The following is a 14,061-nucleotide window of genomic DNA, read 5'->3' on the forward strand; positions in this document are numbered from 1 at the left end:
TTTCCTGACTTCAATGTCCAGCTCTCAGCCTCAGCCCCGGCCACGTTATCGCCTCGCGATCTGGTAAGGCCCATTTGGCAGTGCTGAGCCTGTGATTACTGTCCTCCCGTGCCTGCTGGAGGTGAGTAACCCCATTACCATTCTCCTCACCCCTCCATTCTGCCGGGAACCTCCAGTCCTACTTCCCTGTAATAGCTTTGTGGCTCTGGAGGCATTCGCTCCCTCACTACCGGTGCAAAATGAGTTCCACTCACTCCTTCTCTGTGCTGCATTGCTGATAATAAAGCCATTAACTCTGGCAATGAAAAATCAGCCTGCTTACATCCCGCTGGCCCTTCTCCACCCACTGGCTTCACTGGGTGTGCAAATACAGGATCGCCTTGTCCACCCTCTAATGCAGCCACCTCTGGGGTTGAACACAGCAGCAACACAACAGGAGAGGACCCCTGGGTGCACAAGGGAATATTGGCGATGTTGCTGAAATCAACACCCACCCCAGGGCCAAACCCAAACTAAATACCAACCTAGTTACACATCCATGGGTCCGAAATGGAGAATCAGAACATCCCTGGCCCAGCCTGACATCCTAACCCAGCGTCTCCCCAAAGATCACGGGAGCAGGATAACCCAGTTCCCTCCCATTTCCAGCTTGACTTTGTTTGAAGATCTGGCCCCACAGCACCACCGTGCAGTTCCGACCTGCCCCAAAACCCCAGGTGAGCCCAAAGGGGCCAGCATGGCAGCTTTCCGGACCCATCCCACCGTCTCTGAACACGCTCCCGCCCGTAACACGGTGCCCATCCCAGCTGTACAGAGAGGGGCTCCCCCCCTAGCTCTGCCCCAGCAAACACAGCCCCAGACAGCCCTGTCTTTAAACTGCGGTAGCACAAGGCAGCACCTAGCCAGACGTCTAATGTGCTGTCTGCTACTGCCCCCTGGGGCTCACGCACGGTATGATCGCCCTGACCCAATTAACCCAGGTGCTGATATTCTCCCAGCTCTGCCTGGGCTCTTCCCTGCAGATAACCCCACACTGTCCAGAGACCCAACCCTCCCTAGGTGTTTCTCAGGCCTGTCCCCTGGCTGGTCCCCATCAATGGCCCTGGGAAGCACAAGCAGTAAAACAGGACAGCACCTAGATACATCCATCCCTCCTGCCTGTGTTGGCCGAACTCCTGGGGATCCGCGGCGGTGGCGTCCATCCCCTCCAATGTGGATCAGGACACATGGCTGTGTCTCCCAGCCCCACACACCTGGGTCTTGCTCCCAGCAATGTCCCTGCCCACTCCCCACCGCTGCTTGGACCCCAGCCGAGCGGGCGTTTGCATGCAGTGTGCTGGCAGATTCATGGCCTCTCCCTCTCCAGGTCCCTCAGTCCGGGCTGGACTCTCTGGCTGCTAGAGGCACCGTCTGGGCATCCCTGCTTTTTCTAGCCAGGTGGCTGCTGACACCACGCTAGTTCTACTGCAGCAGCCAGTTCCTTCCTCACAGGTTCTCCACACTCTGAGGGTGCAGCCCAACCCCCTGGGGAACAGCAGAGGGCCTGGCTGTGCCTGAGGGGAGAAGGGATGGCTGGGGACAGAGCTGTAATCCCAGCTGCACCTTCCCCACTGCTCCTGCATGCTCATCCCCCATGACAGTGCCACAAGCCCAGCTCTCAAAGCACTGGGCCAGCCCAGCCCTGCCTGCCCAAGGACACTGGAGGTCAGTGGAAGATGGGACCCAACCAGCAGCCCCAGGCAGCTCTTTCCTAAGCTGTATGGTTCTTGGCTCCCCTCCATCTCTCACTGATCATCACCAGCTCCAGCCGCATTAGCCCAGCCCCATGGTCCATCTGCCAGGTGCAAGCGGCATCCAGGCCTGGCATGACTCATTCCCAGCCCTGCTGAGCACCTCCACATCTGACAGGCCTCAGCATGACAGACTAGCTCAGCCTGCAGATGGCAGGTGTGTGCTGCAATCACAAGATCCCGTGGCCAGCGCCCTTCTGTGATTTGCCTGAATCTAACCAGGGTGACAGTCACCCCTGCACGGGGTGTGGCACAGGCCAGCGGGCCACATGGCCAGATCCAATGTCCTCCTCACGGAGTTGTGAAACCCATCTTGCTAAATGGAGCTGGAGTGGGATTCCCAGCCCCCTGTCCATGGCTCTGAAAAATGGGCAAGTGCTGGCATGTGCCTCTCTGGAAGCGTGGGCACGTTCATACCCAGCCAGTCAATTGCCTGGCCACCACACCCCACTACTTGACTGTCTATGGACTGCTGTACAGTAAATATCCCACAGCACCTCTGCATTCACACACTCTGCATCATTAACGTACACCCTGCCTGGCAATCACACCCTGCATCATTAACATACACCCTGCCCAGCATTCACACCCTGCATCATTAACATACACCCTGCCCAGCATTCACACCCAGTGTCATTAACACACACCCTGCCCAGCATTCACACCCTGCATCATTAACACACAGCCTGTCTGGCATTCACACCCAGCATCATCAACATACACCCTGCCTAGCATTTACACCCTGCATCATTAACACACACCCTGCCTGGCATTCACACCCTGCATCATTGACACATGTACTGCTCTGCATTGGCACCCTGTGTCAACACAAAGACCCTACTCTGCTCTGCATTCGCACCCTGCATCATTAACACACACTGTTCTCTGCATTCACACCCTATGTGATTTAACACACACCCTGCTCTGCATTCACACCCTGCATTAACAGACCCCCTGTCCAGCTCTGCATTCACACATTGTGTCATTAACACGTTGTCACGGAGCGTGGGGGAACACAAGGCCCTACACCCCCGGCTTCCTGCGACTCACCATGACTCTCAGCCAGCCAGTAAAACAGAAAGTTTATTTAGACGACAGGAACACAGTCCAAGACAGGTCTTGCAGGTACAGACAACAGGATCCTCCCCAATTAGGTCCATCTTGGGGTCCCAGGGGCACCACAGCCCCATTGGGGAATCAGAGCCCCGTCTGCGCTTCCCTCCATTCCTTAGCCAACTCCTGAAAACTCCCTCTCTCCCCCCAGCATCTCCTCTCCCAGCCTTAGTTCAGCTTCCCGGGCAGAGGTGTCACCTGGCCTCTAACCCCTTCCTGGGTTCTCATGTTACATGCTCAGGTATCTTTCCTCAAGGCCAGTCTCCCATCCCCCAGTGCAGACCGTTCTCTCAGGCCAACACTCCCCACTCAGCATTCACAGACCACACTAAGAACAGTCCCAGTTCGTCACACACATGCACAGCCCAGCTTTGCATTCATACCCTGCACCAAGACACCCATCCTGCTCTGCTCTGCATTCACACCCTGCATCATTAACACACACCCTGCTCTCCTCTGCATTCACACCCTGCATCAAGTCACCCATCCTGCTCTGCTCTGCATTCACACCCTGCACCATTAACACACACCCTGCTCTGCTCTGCATTCTCACCATGCATCATTAACACACACCCTGCTTTCCTCTGCATTCGCACCCTGCATCAAGACACCTATCTTGCTCTGCTCTGCATTCTCACCCTGCATCATTAACACACACCCTGCTCTCCATTCACACTTTGTGTCATTAACACAGGCCTGCTCTGCTCTGCCACTATCCTCAGGCCGACCTCTCAAATATCGATACTAAGGATGGGTCCCATCTAACAGGCATGTCCCCTTGGTTTCCACGAGGACCCTGCAACACCAGCTCCTTAGGGCTGGAAATGGGGCCCAGCCAGGAAAGCACAATTTGAACTGATACAACCCTGTGAGCCGCCACCTTGGGAGGGACCCACCACACCAGAACATGCCTGTCTGCCAAAGCCAGCAGGAGCCCACCATGCTCACACATCATACCACTCCCCCAGGCACCAGCGGGGCAACAAGAGCAGTATGGACCAGTCAGCGTCCAACAGTATCTGCCCACCTAGGAGCCGCCCGCGCTGAGCCCAGGGCAAACTCTGGCTCACAGTTTATCGAGTCTCACAATGTGCTCCAACCCAAGGACACAGCGTGTGTTCAGGCCTCTCCACACGACAGAACATCCCCAGACCCTGCCCCCCTGGCAGCGCAGTGTCCCTGTTCAAAGCAATGGTGCAGGGCTGAGCACAACATGCCACACGCCTCTGCCTAGCCCGAGAGAGGACCCCAGGTGACCAGCATGTCAGGCTGCCTGGGCACCCACTCTCCAGAGGAGACTCCACTCCCACCCAGGGCTGGAGGCCAACGAACCCGCCAGGGCCCCCAACACAAGATTGTCCGGCCAGGGCAGCCCTGGGGACTGTGGGTTGCTGAACCGCAAGCTACTGATGTCAGGGGAGTTTTGCCACCAAGGCCCATGGGGCCGAGATGACACATTCCCAGAGTGCTGCTCTGGCCAGCCACCCTCTGGTAGCGGAGCCCCCTGGGGCTTATACCCACAGAACAGCCTCCCAGCGAGGCCCACCCAGTCCTGGCACTGGAGTGGGAGTTGGGGGGTGTCTCCATTTCTTACCCTTGGCGTCTGCACCATTCGAGGCCTGGGTTCCCTCAGGGCAGGTCAGAGGATTCGCGGCAAGCTCTGAGTGCTCCTCCCCTCTGCAGCAGCCATGATCACTGGCCCAGGCACAGGCAACCACTAGCCCCCAGCACTCCCCGCCTGGAGACTGCAGTGAATGATCTAGGGAGGCTGCTGCTGGCTGGGATGATGCTGAGAGCCCTATGGACACTGCAGCATGCTGGGCCCAGGCTCTGCCAGGCGACCGCTCGGACAGACCCAGACCCGCCTCTGTGACAGGCAGGCGTCCAGCATTGCCATCTCTGCAGCATGAGCAGGGGCTGAACTCAGGCCCAGAGTTTCCATCACGCTCATGGATAAATATTAACTCAGGTGCCAAAGAGAGAATTCTGGTTCATGCACCCATCCTCAACCGGGTCTGCAGACCCCCGGTGGCTGCTCCTGAGAACCTGAGCCAGGTCAACCTGAGCTGTGATGCAGGTTGGAGGGGAGCTGGGACTTTTGTCTCCTGGGGGAAGGGGCATCTCCCATGTGGCTGGACAACCCCACCCCCAGCCCACGATTAGGGCTGTGGGACCTGGCACACATTGCCGCACTTTGGATCCCCAGCTGGGGTAAAGGCCCCTGGCAGGAGGAGAGACACCCGGGCCAATCACCCCAGGGCCCGGATGTGGATAGCAGCGGGAGACTGCCTGCGCAGCAGCCCAGCATGTTCTCTGATCTGCCTGCCTAGCCACGGGGCCCACCCACAGCAGAGAGAAGCACAAGAGTCGCCCCCACCTTTATGTCCGTGTCTGGGGTGACAAAGTCCTTCAGGCACTCGATGGGGCCCATCAGGAACGGGCAGCGGTTGGAGAAGACCTGCAGCGAGAAGAGAGCCAGCCCTTGAGATGGCAATGGACACAGTTTGCCCCCTCTCATGTAGCAGCCCCAGGCACCCTCTGGGGTGGGACGTGGCAGCTCTTTAACAACTGCCCAGCAGCCAGGTGCAGGAAAGGAGCAATGCAATGCTTGAGGCTCTCCAAGCACCGCACAGGTGTCAGCCAACAAACCCTCCCTACTGACCCCAGAGAGGGGCTGGGGCCAGTTACTGTCCCTGCTTTCCAGAGGCCACCTGGGCAGACCTGTCCAGAGACCTGTCCTAGGAGGGATGTGGGAAACTAAGCACCCCTGCCCAGCCACATCCCCAGCATACATGGTGGGGGGGGGGGGGGTCAGTGACTTCCCTCCATCACAGCCCCATAATGCTCCAGGAAGAGTGGGAAAGGCCTGCCCCACACAGCTCCAATGCTGCCTCCCAGGCTGGTGCATAGTGGGGGCAGCCAGCTCCTCCACCATGGCCTTGAATGGCCCCCCCCCACAGACATGCCGGCCTAGGCCTCACTCAGTTCCACTCCCCCCCACCCCCAATGGCCACCACCCACCTCACGCAGCCCACTCTGTGCCATGGAGCGGAAGCTCAGGATCTCCCCGATGATGGTCATTCTTTTCAGCACATTGTCAGCAGCTGGGGGAGAAAAGGGGTGGGGGGTGAATTGTGAGGACACACAGGAAACGGGGCTGCAAAACAAACGGGGTACAACATACCCCTGGGCCTATGCCTGGGAACTAGCACCTCTCACCCTAACACTGAGCCCCTCTCCTGAGCCTCCAGCTCTGCCAGTACCCCTCACCCCAACCCTCAGCCCCACCTCCTGAGCCCCCAGCTCTGCCACTACCCCTCACCCCAACCCTCAGCCCCACCTCCTGAGACCCCGGCTCTGCCAGGGCCCCTCACCCCAACCCTCAGCCCCCCTCCTGAGCCCCCAGCTCTGCCAGGGCCCCTCACCCCAACCCTCAGCCCCCTCCTGAGCCCCCAGCTCTGCCAGGACCCCTCACCTCAACCCTCACCCCCCTCCTGAGCCCCCAGCTCTGCCAGGGCCCCTCACCCCAACCCTCACCCCCCTCCTGAGCCCCCGGCTCTGCCAGTGCCCCTCACCCCAACCCTCAGCCCCACGTCCTGAGCCCCCGGCTCTGCCACTACCCCTCACCCCAACCCTCAGCCCCCTCCTGAGCCCCCAGCTCTGCCAGTGCCCCTCACCCCAACCCTCAGCCCCCTCCTGAGCCCCCAGCTCTGCCACTACCCCTCACCCAAACCTACAGCCCCCCTCCTGAGCCTCCAGCTCTCCCACTACCCCTCACCCCAACCCTCAGCCCCCTCCTGAGCCCCCAGCTCTGCCAGGGCCCCTCACCCCAACCCTCACCCCCCTCCTGAGCCCCCAGCTCTGCCAGTGCCCCTCACCCAACCCTCAGCCCCCCTCCTGAGCCCCCAGCTCTGCCACTGCCCCTCACCCCAACCCTCAGCCCCCTCCTGAGCCCCCAGCTCTGCCAGTGCCCCTCACTCCAACCCTCATCCCCCCTCCTGAGCCCCCAGCTCTGCCAGTGCCCCTCACCCAACCCTCAGACCCCCTCCTGAGCCCCCAGCTCTGCCACTGCCCCTCACCCCAACCCTCAGCCCCCCTCCTGAGCCCCCAGCTCTGCCAGTGCCCCTCACCCCAACCCCCAGTCCCCTCCTGAGCCCCCGGCTCTGCCAGTGCCCCTCACCCCAACCCTCACCCCCCTCCTGAGCCCCCAGCTCTGCCACTACCCCTCACCCCAACCCCCAGTCCCCTCCTGAGCCCCCGGCTCTGCCAGTGCCCCTCACCCCAACCCTCACCCCCCTCCTGAGCCCCCAGCTCTGCCACTACCCCTCACCCCAACCCTCAGCCCCACCTCCTGAGCCCCCAGCTCTGCCACTACCCCTCACCCCAACCCTCAGCCCCACCTCCTGAGACCCCGGCTCTGCCAGGGCCCCTCACCCCAACCCTCACCCCCCTCCTGAGCCCCCAGCTCTGCCACTACCCCTCACCCCAACCCCCAGTCCCCTCCTGAGCCCCCGGCTCTGCCAGTGCCCCTCACCCCAACCCTCACCCCCCTCCTGAGCCCCCAGCTCTGCCACTACCCCTCACCCCAACCCTCAGCCCCACCTCCTGAGCCCCCAGCTCTGCCACTACCCCTCACCCCAACCCTCAGCCCCCCTCCTGAGCCCCTGGCTCTGCCAGTGCCCCTCACTCCAACCCTCAGCCCCCCTCCTGAGCCCCCAGCTCTGCCACTACCCCTCACCCCAACCCTCAGCCCCACGTCCTGAGCCCCCGGCTCTGCCACTACCCCTCACCCCAACCCTCAGCCCCCTCCTGAGCCCCCGGCTCTGCCAGTGCCCCTCACCCCAACCCTCAGCCCCACGTCCTGAGCCCCCAGCTCTGCCACTACCCCTCACCCCAACCCTCAGCCCCCTCCTGAGCCCCAGCTCTGCCAGGGCCCCTCACCCCAACCCCCAGTCCCTTTCCTCACCCCACCTGCTATTCCCCACCTGAGTCTCCTCTCCACTCAGTGCTCATTGCAGCTCAGCCCTGAACTCCATCCTCAGCCGTCCATGGATTGGGAAGGGGGTTCAATGCAGATGCCAGGGAGGGGACAATGGGGGGGGAATGACACTTACACGTCAGCCTGGGCAGCAGTGATACCATCTGCTCTGGTTTGTAGAAGTTGGAGCGGATCTGCACCAGCACGTCCATGTTCTCACTCACCAACTTCTGCAACAGACACAATCACAATGGTAAACGGGGGCCAGCCAGAGCCGGAACCAGCCAGAGCCAAAGCCAGCCAGGCCCGACTGACCCAGAGTCAGAACCAGAGCCAGAGCCAGCCAGGCCTGACTGGCCCATAGCCACCCAGAACCAGAACCAGCCCAGCATGACTGGTCCATAGCCAGAACCAGCCAGGCCTGACTGGCCCATAGCCAGCCAGAACCAGAACCAGCCAGGCCTGACTGGCCTATAGCCAGATTCAGCCAGGCCCGACTGGCCCATAGCCACCCAGAACCAGAAACAGCCCGGCATGACTGGTCCATAGCCAGAGCCAGCCAGGCCCGACTGGCCCATAGCCACCCAGAACCAGAACCAGCCCGGCATGACTGGTCCATAGCCAGAACCAGCCAGGCCTGACTGGCCTATAGCCAGATTCAGCCAGGCCCGACTGGCCCATAGCCACCCAGAACCAGAAGCAGCCCGGCATGACTGGTCCATAGCCAGAGCCAGCCAGGCCCGACTGGCCCATAGCCAGCCAGAACCAGAACCAGCCAGGCCTGACTGGCCTATAGCCAGATTCAGCCAGGCCCGACTGGCCCATAGCCAGTCAGAACCAGAACCAGCCCAGTCCAACTCACCCAATGCCAGAACCAGTCAAACCCAACTCACCCAGAGCCAGGGGCTGCTGCCATGGGACTCCCCACTGATATCAGTATTTTGCCCAACGCCAGCACCTCCAGCTCGGAAGGGACCTCCCAGACACTGATGTCCTGAACCCCATATAACAATCACATGAACCTAGAAGTGGGGGCCCTGTGCTCCGCACAGTCAGCTGGGAGCTGATGGGATATTATCCACTGGGAACACACCAAGCCAGTGACAGGTCTGGCAATAAAACCCAGGAGTCCTGGCTCCCAGCTCCCATGCTGCTCTATCCTAATAACTCCACACTCCTCCCAGAGAACCCGGGAGTCCTGGCTCCCAGACCCCCTGCTCTACCATACGAACTCCACACTGCTCCCAGGGAACCCAGGAGTCCTGGCTCCCAGACCCCCTGCTCTACCACACCAACCTCACACCGCTCCCAGAGAACCCGGGAGTCCTGGCTCCCAGACCCCCTGCTCTACCATACGAACTCCACACTGCTCCCAGGGAACCCAGGAGTCCTGGCTCCCAGACCCCCTGCTCTACCCCGCTAACTCCACACTGCTCCCAGGGAACCCAGGAGTCCTGGGTACTCTGCTCTAAGCACTGACTCCCGCTGCCTGCCCAGCCCGTAGCCCTGGGGAGTTGAGTGCACCCAGCAGTGGCTTCTCCCACCTCAGCCTCCTACCTTCAGCTCCACCACCTGCGAGGTGACGTGCCACATGAGGTTGTCGCTCAGGAACTTCATGCCATAGGGACCCAGCAGCTCGGCCAGCGCCCGCATCTCTGGGGGAGGGGAGCGGATCATACACAGAGTGTTAGCTCCTTCTGGCCTGCTTGGGTCACACCCAGCCCTCACACACCCCAGAACAGCATGTCCCAGCACCGGGCCTCCCAGTCTCCAGCCAGCCAGCCCAGCTCACTCTGAGCCAGCCGTCCCACCACCACGCATCCCCAGCCCCAAACCCAGGGCCGTCTGGCTGCCATGCATCCTCAGCCCCATCCCCAGAGCCGTCCCACCGCCGCATATCCCCATCCCCAGAGCTGTCCAGCCGCCGCATATCCTCATCCCCATCCCCATCCCCAGAGCCGTCCCACCGCTGCATATCCCCATCTCCATCCCCAGAGCCGTCCAGCCGCTGCATATCCCCATCCCCGTCCCACCGCCGAGCATCCCCAGCCCCAACCCCAGGGCCGTCTGGCCTCCACGCATTCTCAGCCCCATCTCCAGAGCCGTCCTGCCACCTTGCATCCCCATCCCCATCCCCAGAACTGGCCGTCCCGCCGCTGCATATTCCAACCCTCAGCCCCACAGCCAGCTGGCCTGCTGCTGTGTGTCTCCACCCCCCGTCCCCAGGGCCGGCTGTCCTGCCACCACGCATCCTCACCCCCGTCCCCAGAATCAGCCAGAGCCAGCTGTCCCACCGCCATGCAGCCCCCTCTGCATCCCGCCGTCACGCAGCCCCATCATCAGTGCATGGAGCTGCTGCGGCTCACCTGAGATGTCTGAAAACTCCTCTGCACTGAAACTCTGCTCCCCCTCCCTGGGGACACTGATGAAGGCCTGCATGGCTGGGGACAGCACAATAGCCCCAGTGCTGGCCTGGCGCAGCAGCGCCTCCAGGTACCTGCATGGAGCCAAAAAGCATCCACTTACACTGGACAGCCAGGCCCAGCATTGTTCTCCAGCCTGCTCTGAGTCTGCCCTGCCAGAGCCCAAACTCCTTTGTACCGGTGTGTGAGCATGGGATGGAATTGAGGGGCACCAGCAGAGCTGTGTGGGGAGTTCAGAGCTGGGCTAGCAGGGGCTGCGGGTCGGGATTGAGGGGCACTGGCAGAGCTGAGCAGGAGCCCAGAGCTTGGATAGCAGGAGCTGTGGGTCAGGATTGAGGGGAACTGGCAAAGCTGAGCAGGAGCCCAGGGCTGGGATAGCAGGGGCTGTGGGTCGGGAGTGATGGGCACTGACAGAACTTGGGTCAGCTCAGGGCTGGGCTAGCAGTGACTGCAGGTCGGGATTGAGGGGCACTGGCAGAGCTGGGGGGATGGGAGCCCAGGGCTGGGATAGCAGAGGGCTGTGGGTCGGGATGGAGGGGAACTGGCAGAGCTGGAGGAGAGCCCAGGGCTCAGACGGCAGAGGGCTGTGGGTCGGGATGGAGGGGAACTGGCAGAGCTGGAGGAGAGCCCAGGGCTCAGACGGCAGAGGGCTGTGGGTCGGGATTGAGGGGAACTGGCAGAGCTGGGAGGAGCCCAGGGCTCAGACAGCAGAGGGCTGTGGGTCGGGATTGAGGGGAACTGGCAGAGCTGGGAGGAGCCCAGGGCTCAGACAGCAGAGGGCTGTGGGTCGGGATTGAGGGGAACTGGCAGAGCTGGGAGGAGCCCAGGGCTCAGACAGCAGAGGGCTGTGGGTCGGGATTGAGGGGAACTGGCAGAGCTGGGAGGAGCCCAGGGCTGGGATAGCAGAGGGCTGTGGGTCAGGATTGAGGGGCACTGGCTAAGGAAAGTTCTCACATGGGCAGCCTGCTCCCTTGTTGGCTCTAGAAGTAGGTTTTTGTTCCCTCTCCTCCCCAGCCCTATTTGCCCAGAAAGTGCGAGATCAAGGGGCCTAACTGTTTCTCCATTGCTGTCCCCATGCTGGGCAGGGCCACCCGTCGCTCTCCGAGCACCAGCATTTCAGCCCCATAAATCCCCCCAGGTGCACAGAACCACAGAAATATGGGACTGGAAGGGACCACGAGAGGCCACATAGGCCAGGCACAGAGGCAGGACATCTGGACCATCCCTGACAGGGATTTGTCCAACCAGTTCCTACAAACCTCCAGTGATGGGGATTCCACAACCCCCTCGGAGCCTGCTTCAGAGCCCAGCGACCCCAGGAAGCTTTTCCCACTATCTAACCGAGAGTCCCCTGGCTGCAAATAGCCCATTCCTTCATGTCCCATCAATGCACATGGAGAACAACAGGGCCTCGGCCTTCTTCGGAACAGCCCTGACCGTAGCTAAAGACTGGTGTCAAGTCCTGCCTTGGCCTTCTCTGCTCTATGCTCGGCATGCCCAAGACTTTCAACCTTTCCTCATAGGTCAGCTTTTCCCATTTCCCCCATCCCTCCAGGCATCTCCCAGGCTCTCCTGCCCCATGGCCCAAGGATACCCAGGGCTCTCTCCTGCCCCCAGCCCAGGCACCCACCAGTTGGTGTAGATGGTGGTGAGGGTCTGCTCCCCGCTGGAGTCCAGGGGTTGTGTCTGCTGAAGCAGGACGTTGCGGATGATGCGGCTGGAGTCCATGCACGTGAACTGCCCCAGTGACTGGATGAAGGCAAGGTAGGAGCGCAGGCCAGCCAGCACCTCAGAGGGCCGCGCAATCTCCTGCGTAGCCTGGTTGTAGCTGGCCATCCACACGAAGGATCTGTAAGGGGATGGGGGGCTCAGAGGGGGCCCCACACAGATCCCTGAGTGGATCTGCTGAGCCCACAACCTCCCCACTGAAAGCACCCAGCCCCACTCCCATGTTCCCTGCGAATGCGCATCTCCCAGCACAACTCAGCTCAGAAGTTGGCTGGGGCTTGTGGATGTAATAGCACCAATAGCCTACTCAGTCTCCCAGCCCGAGGGCCATGGACAGGGACACACCATGTTCCCCTCCCCATCCGCTCGCCTGAGGGCCATGGACAGGGACAAACTGTGCCCCTCTCCCCACCCTCCCGCCTGAGGGCCATGGACAGGGACACGCCGCATCCCGCTCCCCACCCACCTGCCTGAGGACCACTGACAGGGACATGCTGTGTCCCCCTCCCCACCTGCTCAAAGGCCATGGGCAGGGACACACCACTCTGCCATCCCCACTCACCCAAAGGTTGTGGGCAGGAACGCAATGTGTCCCCCTCCCAGCCCATGGGCCATGGTCAGGGACCCGCCGCACTCCCATCCCCGCCTGCCCGAGGCCCATGGGCCATGCGCAGGGACACGCCGCAGCCAGCCAGCCACGGGGCCTACGGACCTGTTGAGCCGCGTCTCCAGGTGGCTGCTGAGGTATTCGGACGGTGTGACCGTGTGCTCGAAGACGGTGAAGCTGGGGACGTGGTTGATGCTCAGGGAGAGCTCGCTCAGCACCTGGTGCAGCTTGTCCATGCTGGGGGCAGAGACGCCGGCCCGGTCACCGCTCGCCGCAAATGGCTCTGGTGCCTGGGCCCCTCCCCCACACCTGTCAGCCCAACGCACACTAGCTCCCAGACCCCAAATGTGGTGGGATCATTCAAATGAATGGGAAAGTGGGCAGCACACATGCCTGGGTTCACCCCACCTCTGCTCCGAGGGGCGATGGGCAGCCCGGACACCTGGGTTCACCACCCCCTCCTCTCCAAGGGGCAACAGGCAGCCCGGATGCCTGGGTTCACTACCCCCTCCGCTCCAAGGGGCGACAGGCAGCCTGGATGCCTGGGTTCACCCCACCTCTGCTCCGAGGGGCGACAGGCAGCCCAGATGCCTGGGTTCACTGCCACGTCCGCTCTGAGGGGCGACAGGCAGCCCAGATGCCTGGGCTCACCCCACCTCTGCTCTGAGGGGCAACAGGGCAGCCCCGATGCCTGGGTTCACCCCCACCTGCACTCCGAGGGGCGATGGGCAGTCCAATGAACCAAGTGTATCTTGGGCAATGGGAAGGCTGGGAGTGCTTATGAAGGGCCAGGTACCAGTATCGCTTCCCGGATCTGAGCCATCAGCCATTCTGGGGACCCAGAACCTGTCCCCCCACTGCCCAGTTACCCCAGCCATCTGAAGCACAGGGGGAGGAGTCCTCTGAATGGGGAGAACCCCACCCCCAGGGGATGGCAGAGCAGCTCTAATGCCCCTTGGGAGACCCCCATGCGGTGGGCTTACTTGGTCACCACGATCCGGTCCTTCCTCTGGCTCTCGGCCCCTGGCTTGTCCCGCTCCGGCTCCCCCTTCTTGGGGGGCTGCTTCTGGGCCTTCTTGTTCCGGGCCTTGCTGATGGTGGAGGCGCAGTGTTTGGGCAGCAGCTTCCCAGGAGATAGAGACGGGGGCACTGAGCGAGTGAGGGGCTGGGGGCTTGGAGGGCCAGGATTTGGCAGCCCCCCAGATGCACATAGGGTCCCCTCCCCCCGCACCGCAGTCCTGGTGCAGGACACATCCCACCTGCCTGGCATCTGGCTCATCTTGCCCTGGCAAGGCTACACGACTCCAAATACGGCCATCTCCATACCCTCCAGCACCAAACAGCCCTGCAGGGCTCTGCCAGCCTGGAGAGCAGCCTGTGGAGGGCCGGCCACAGCCCTCAGTCAGCGCGCCCAGATGGTGA

The 14,061-nt window shown here is 61.8% G+C and overlaps 1 protein-coding gene across 2 annotated transcripts in view; it reads right to left on the reverse strand.

The window, feature by feature from the left end:
• The window catches only part of NCKAP1L (NCK associated protein 1 like), a 92,089-nt gene that overhangs the window by 28,933 nt on the left and 49,095 nt on the right, over window positions 1-14,061 (reverse strand). For both annotated transcript variants that reach the window (XM_030546195.1, XM_030546194.1), the window contains exons 19-26: window positions 13,623-13,762; window positions 12,745-12,876; window positions 11,935-12,153; window positions 10,248-10,378; window positions 9,439-9,536; window positions 8,018-8,111; window positions 5,925-6,007; window positions 5,281-5,361 (exon numbers count right to left, since the gene is read on the reverse strand). In XM_030546195.1, the coding sequence (XP_030402055.1) occupies window positions 5,281-5,361; window positions 5,925-6,007; window positions 8,018-8,111; window positions 9,439-9,536; window positions 10,248-10,378; window positions 11,935-12,153; window positions 12,745-12,876; window positions 13,623-13,762 (978 nt within the window). The remainder of the gene's footprint in view (window positions 1-5,280; window positions 5,362-5,924; window positions 6,008-8,017; window positions 8,112-9,438; window positions 9,537-10,247; window positions 10,379-11,934; window positions 12,154-12,744; window positions 12,877-13,622; window positions 13,763-14,061) is intronic.

This window comes from Gopherus evgoodei, unplaced genomic scaffold (assembly GCF_007399415.2).
Source record: "Gopherus evgoodei ecotype Sinaloan lineage unplaced genomic scaffold, rGopEvg1_v1.p scaffold_42_arrow_ctg1, whole genome shotgun sequence".
Classification (NCBI taxonomy): Eukaryota; Metazoa; Chordata; order Testudines; family Testudinidae; genus Gopherus; species Gopherus evgoodei.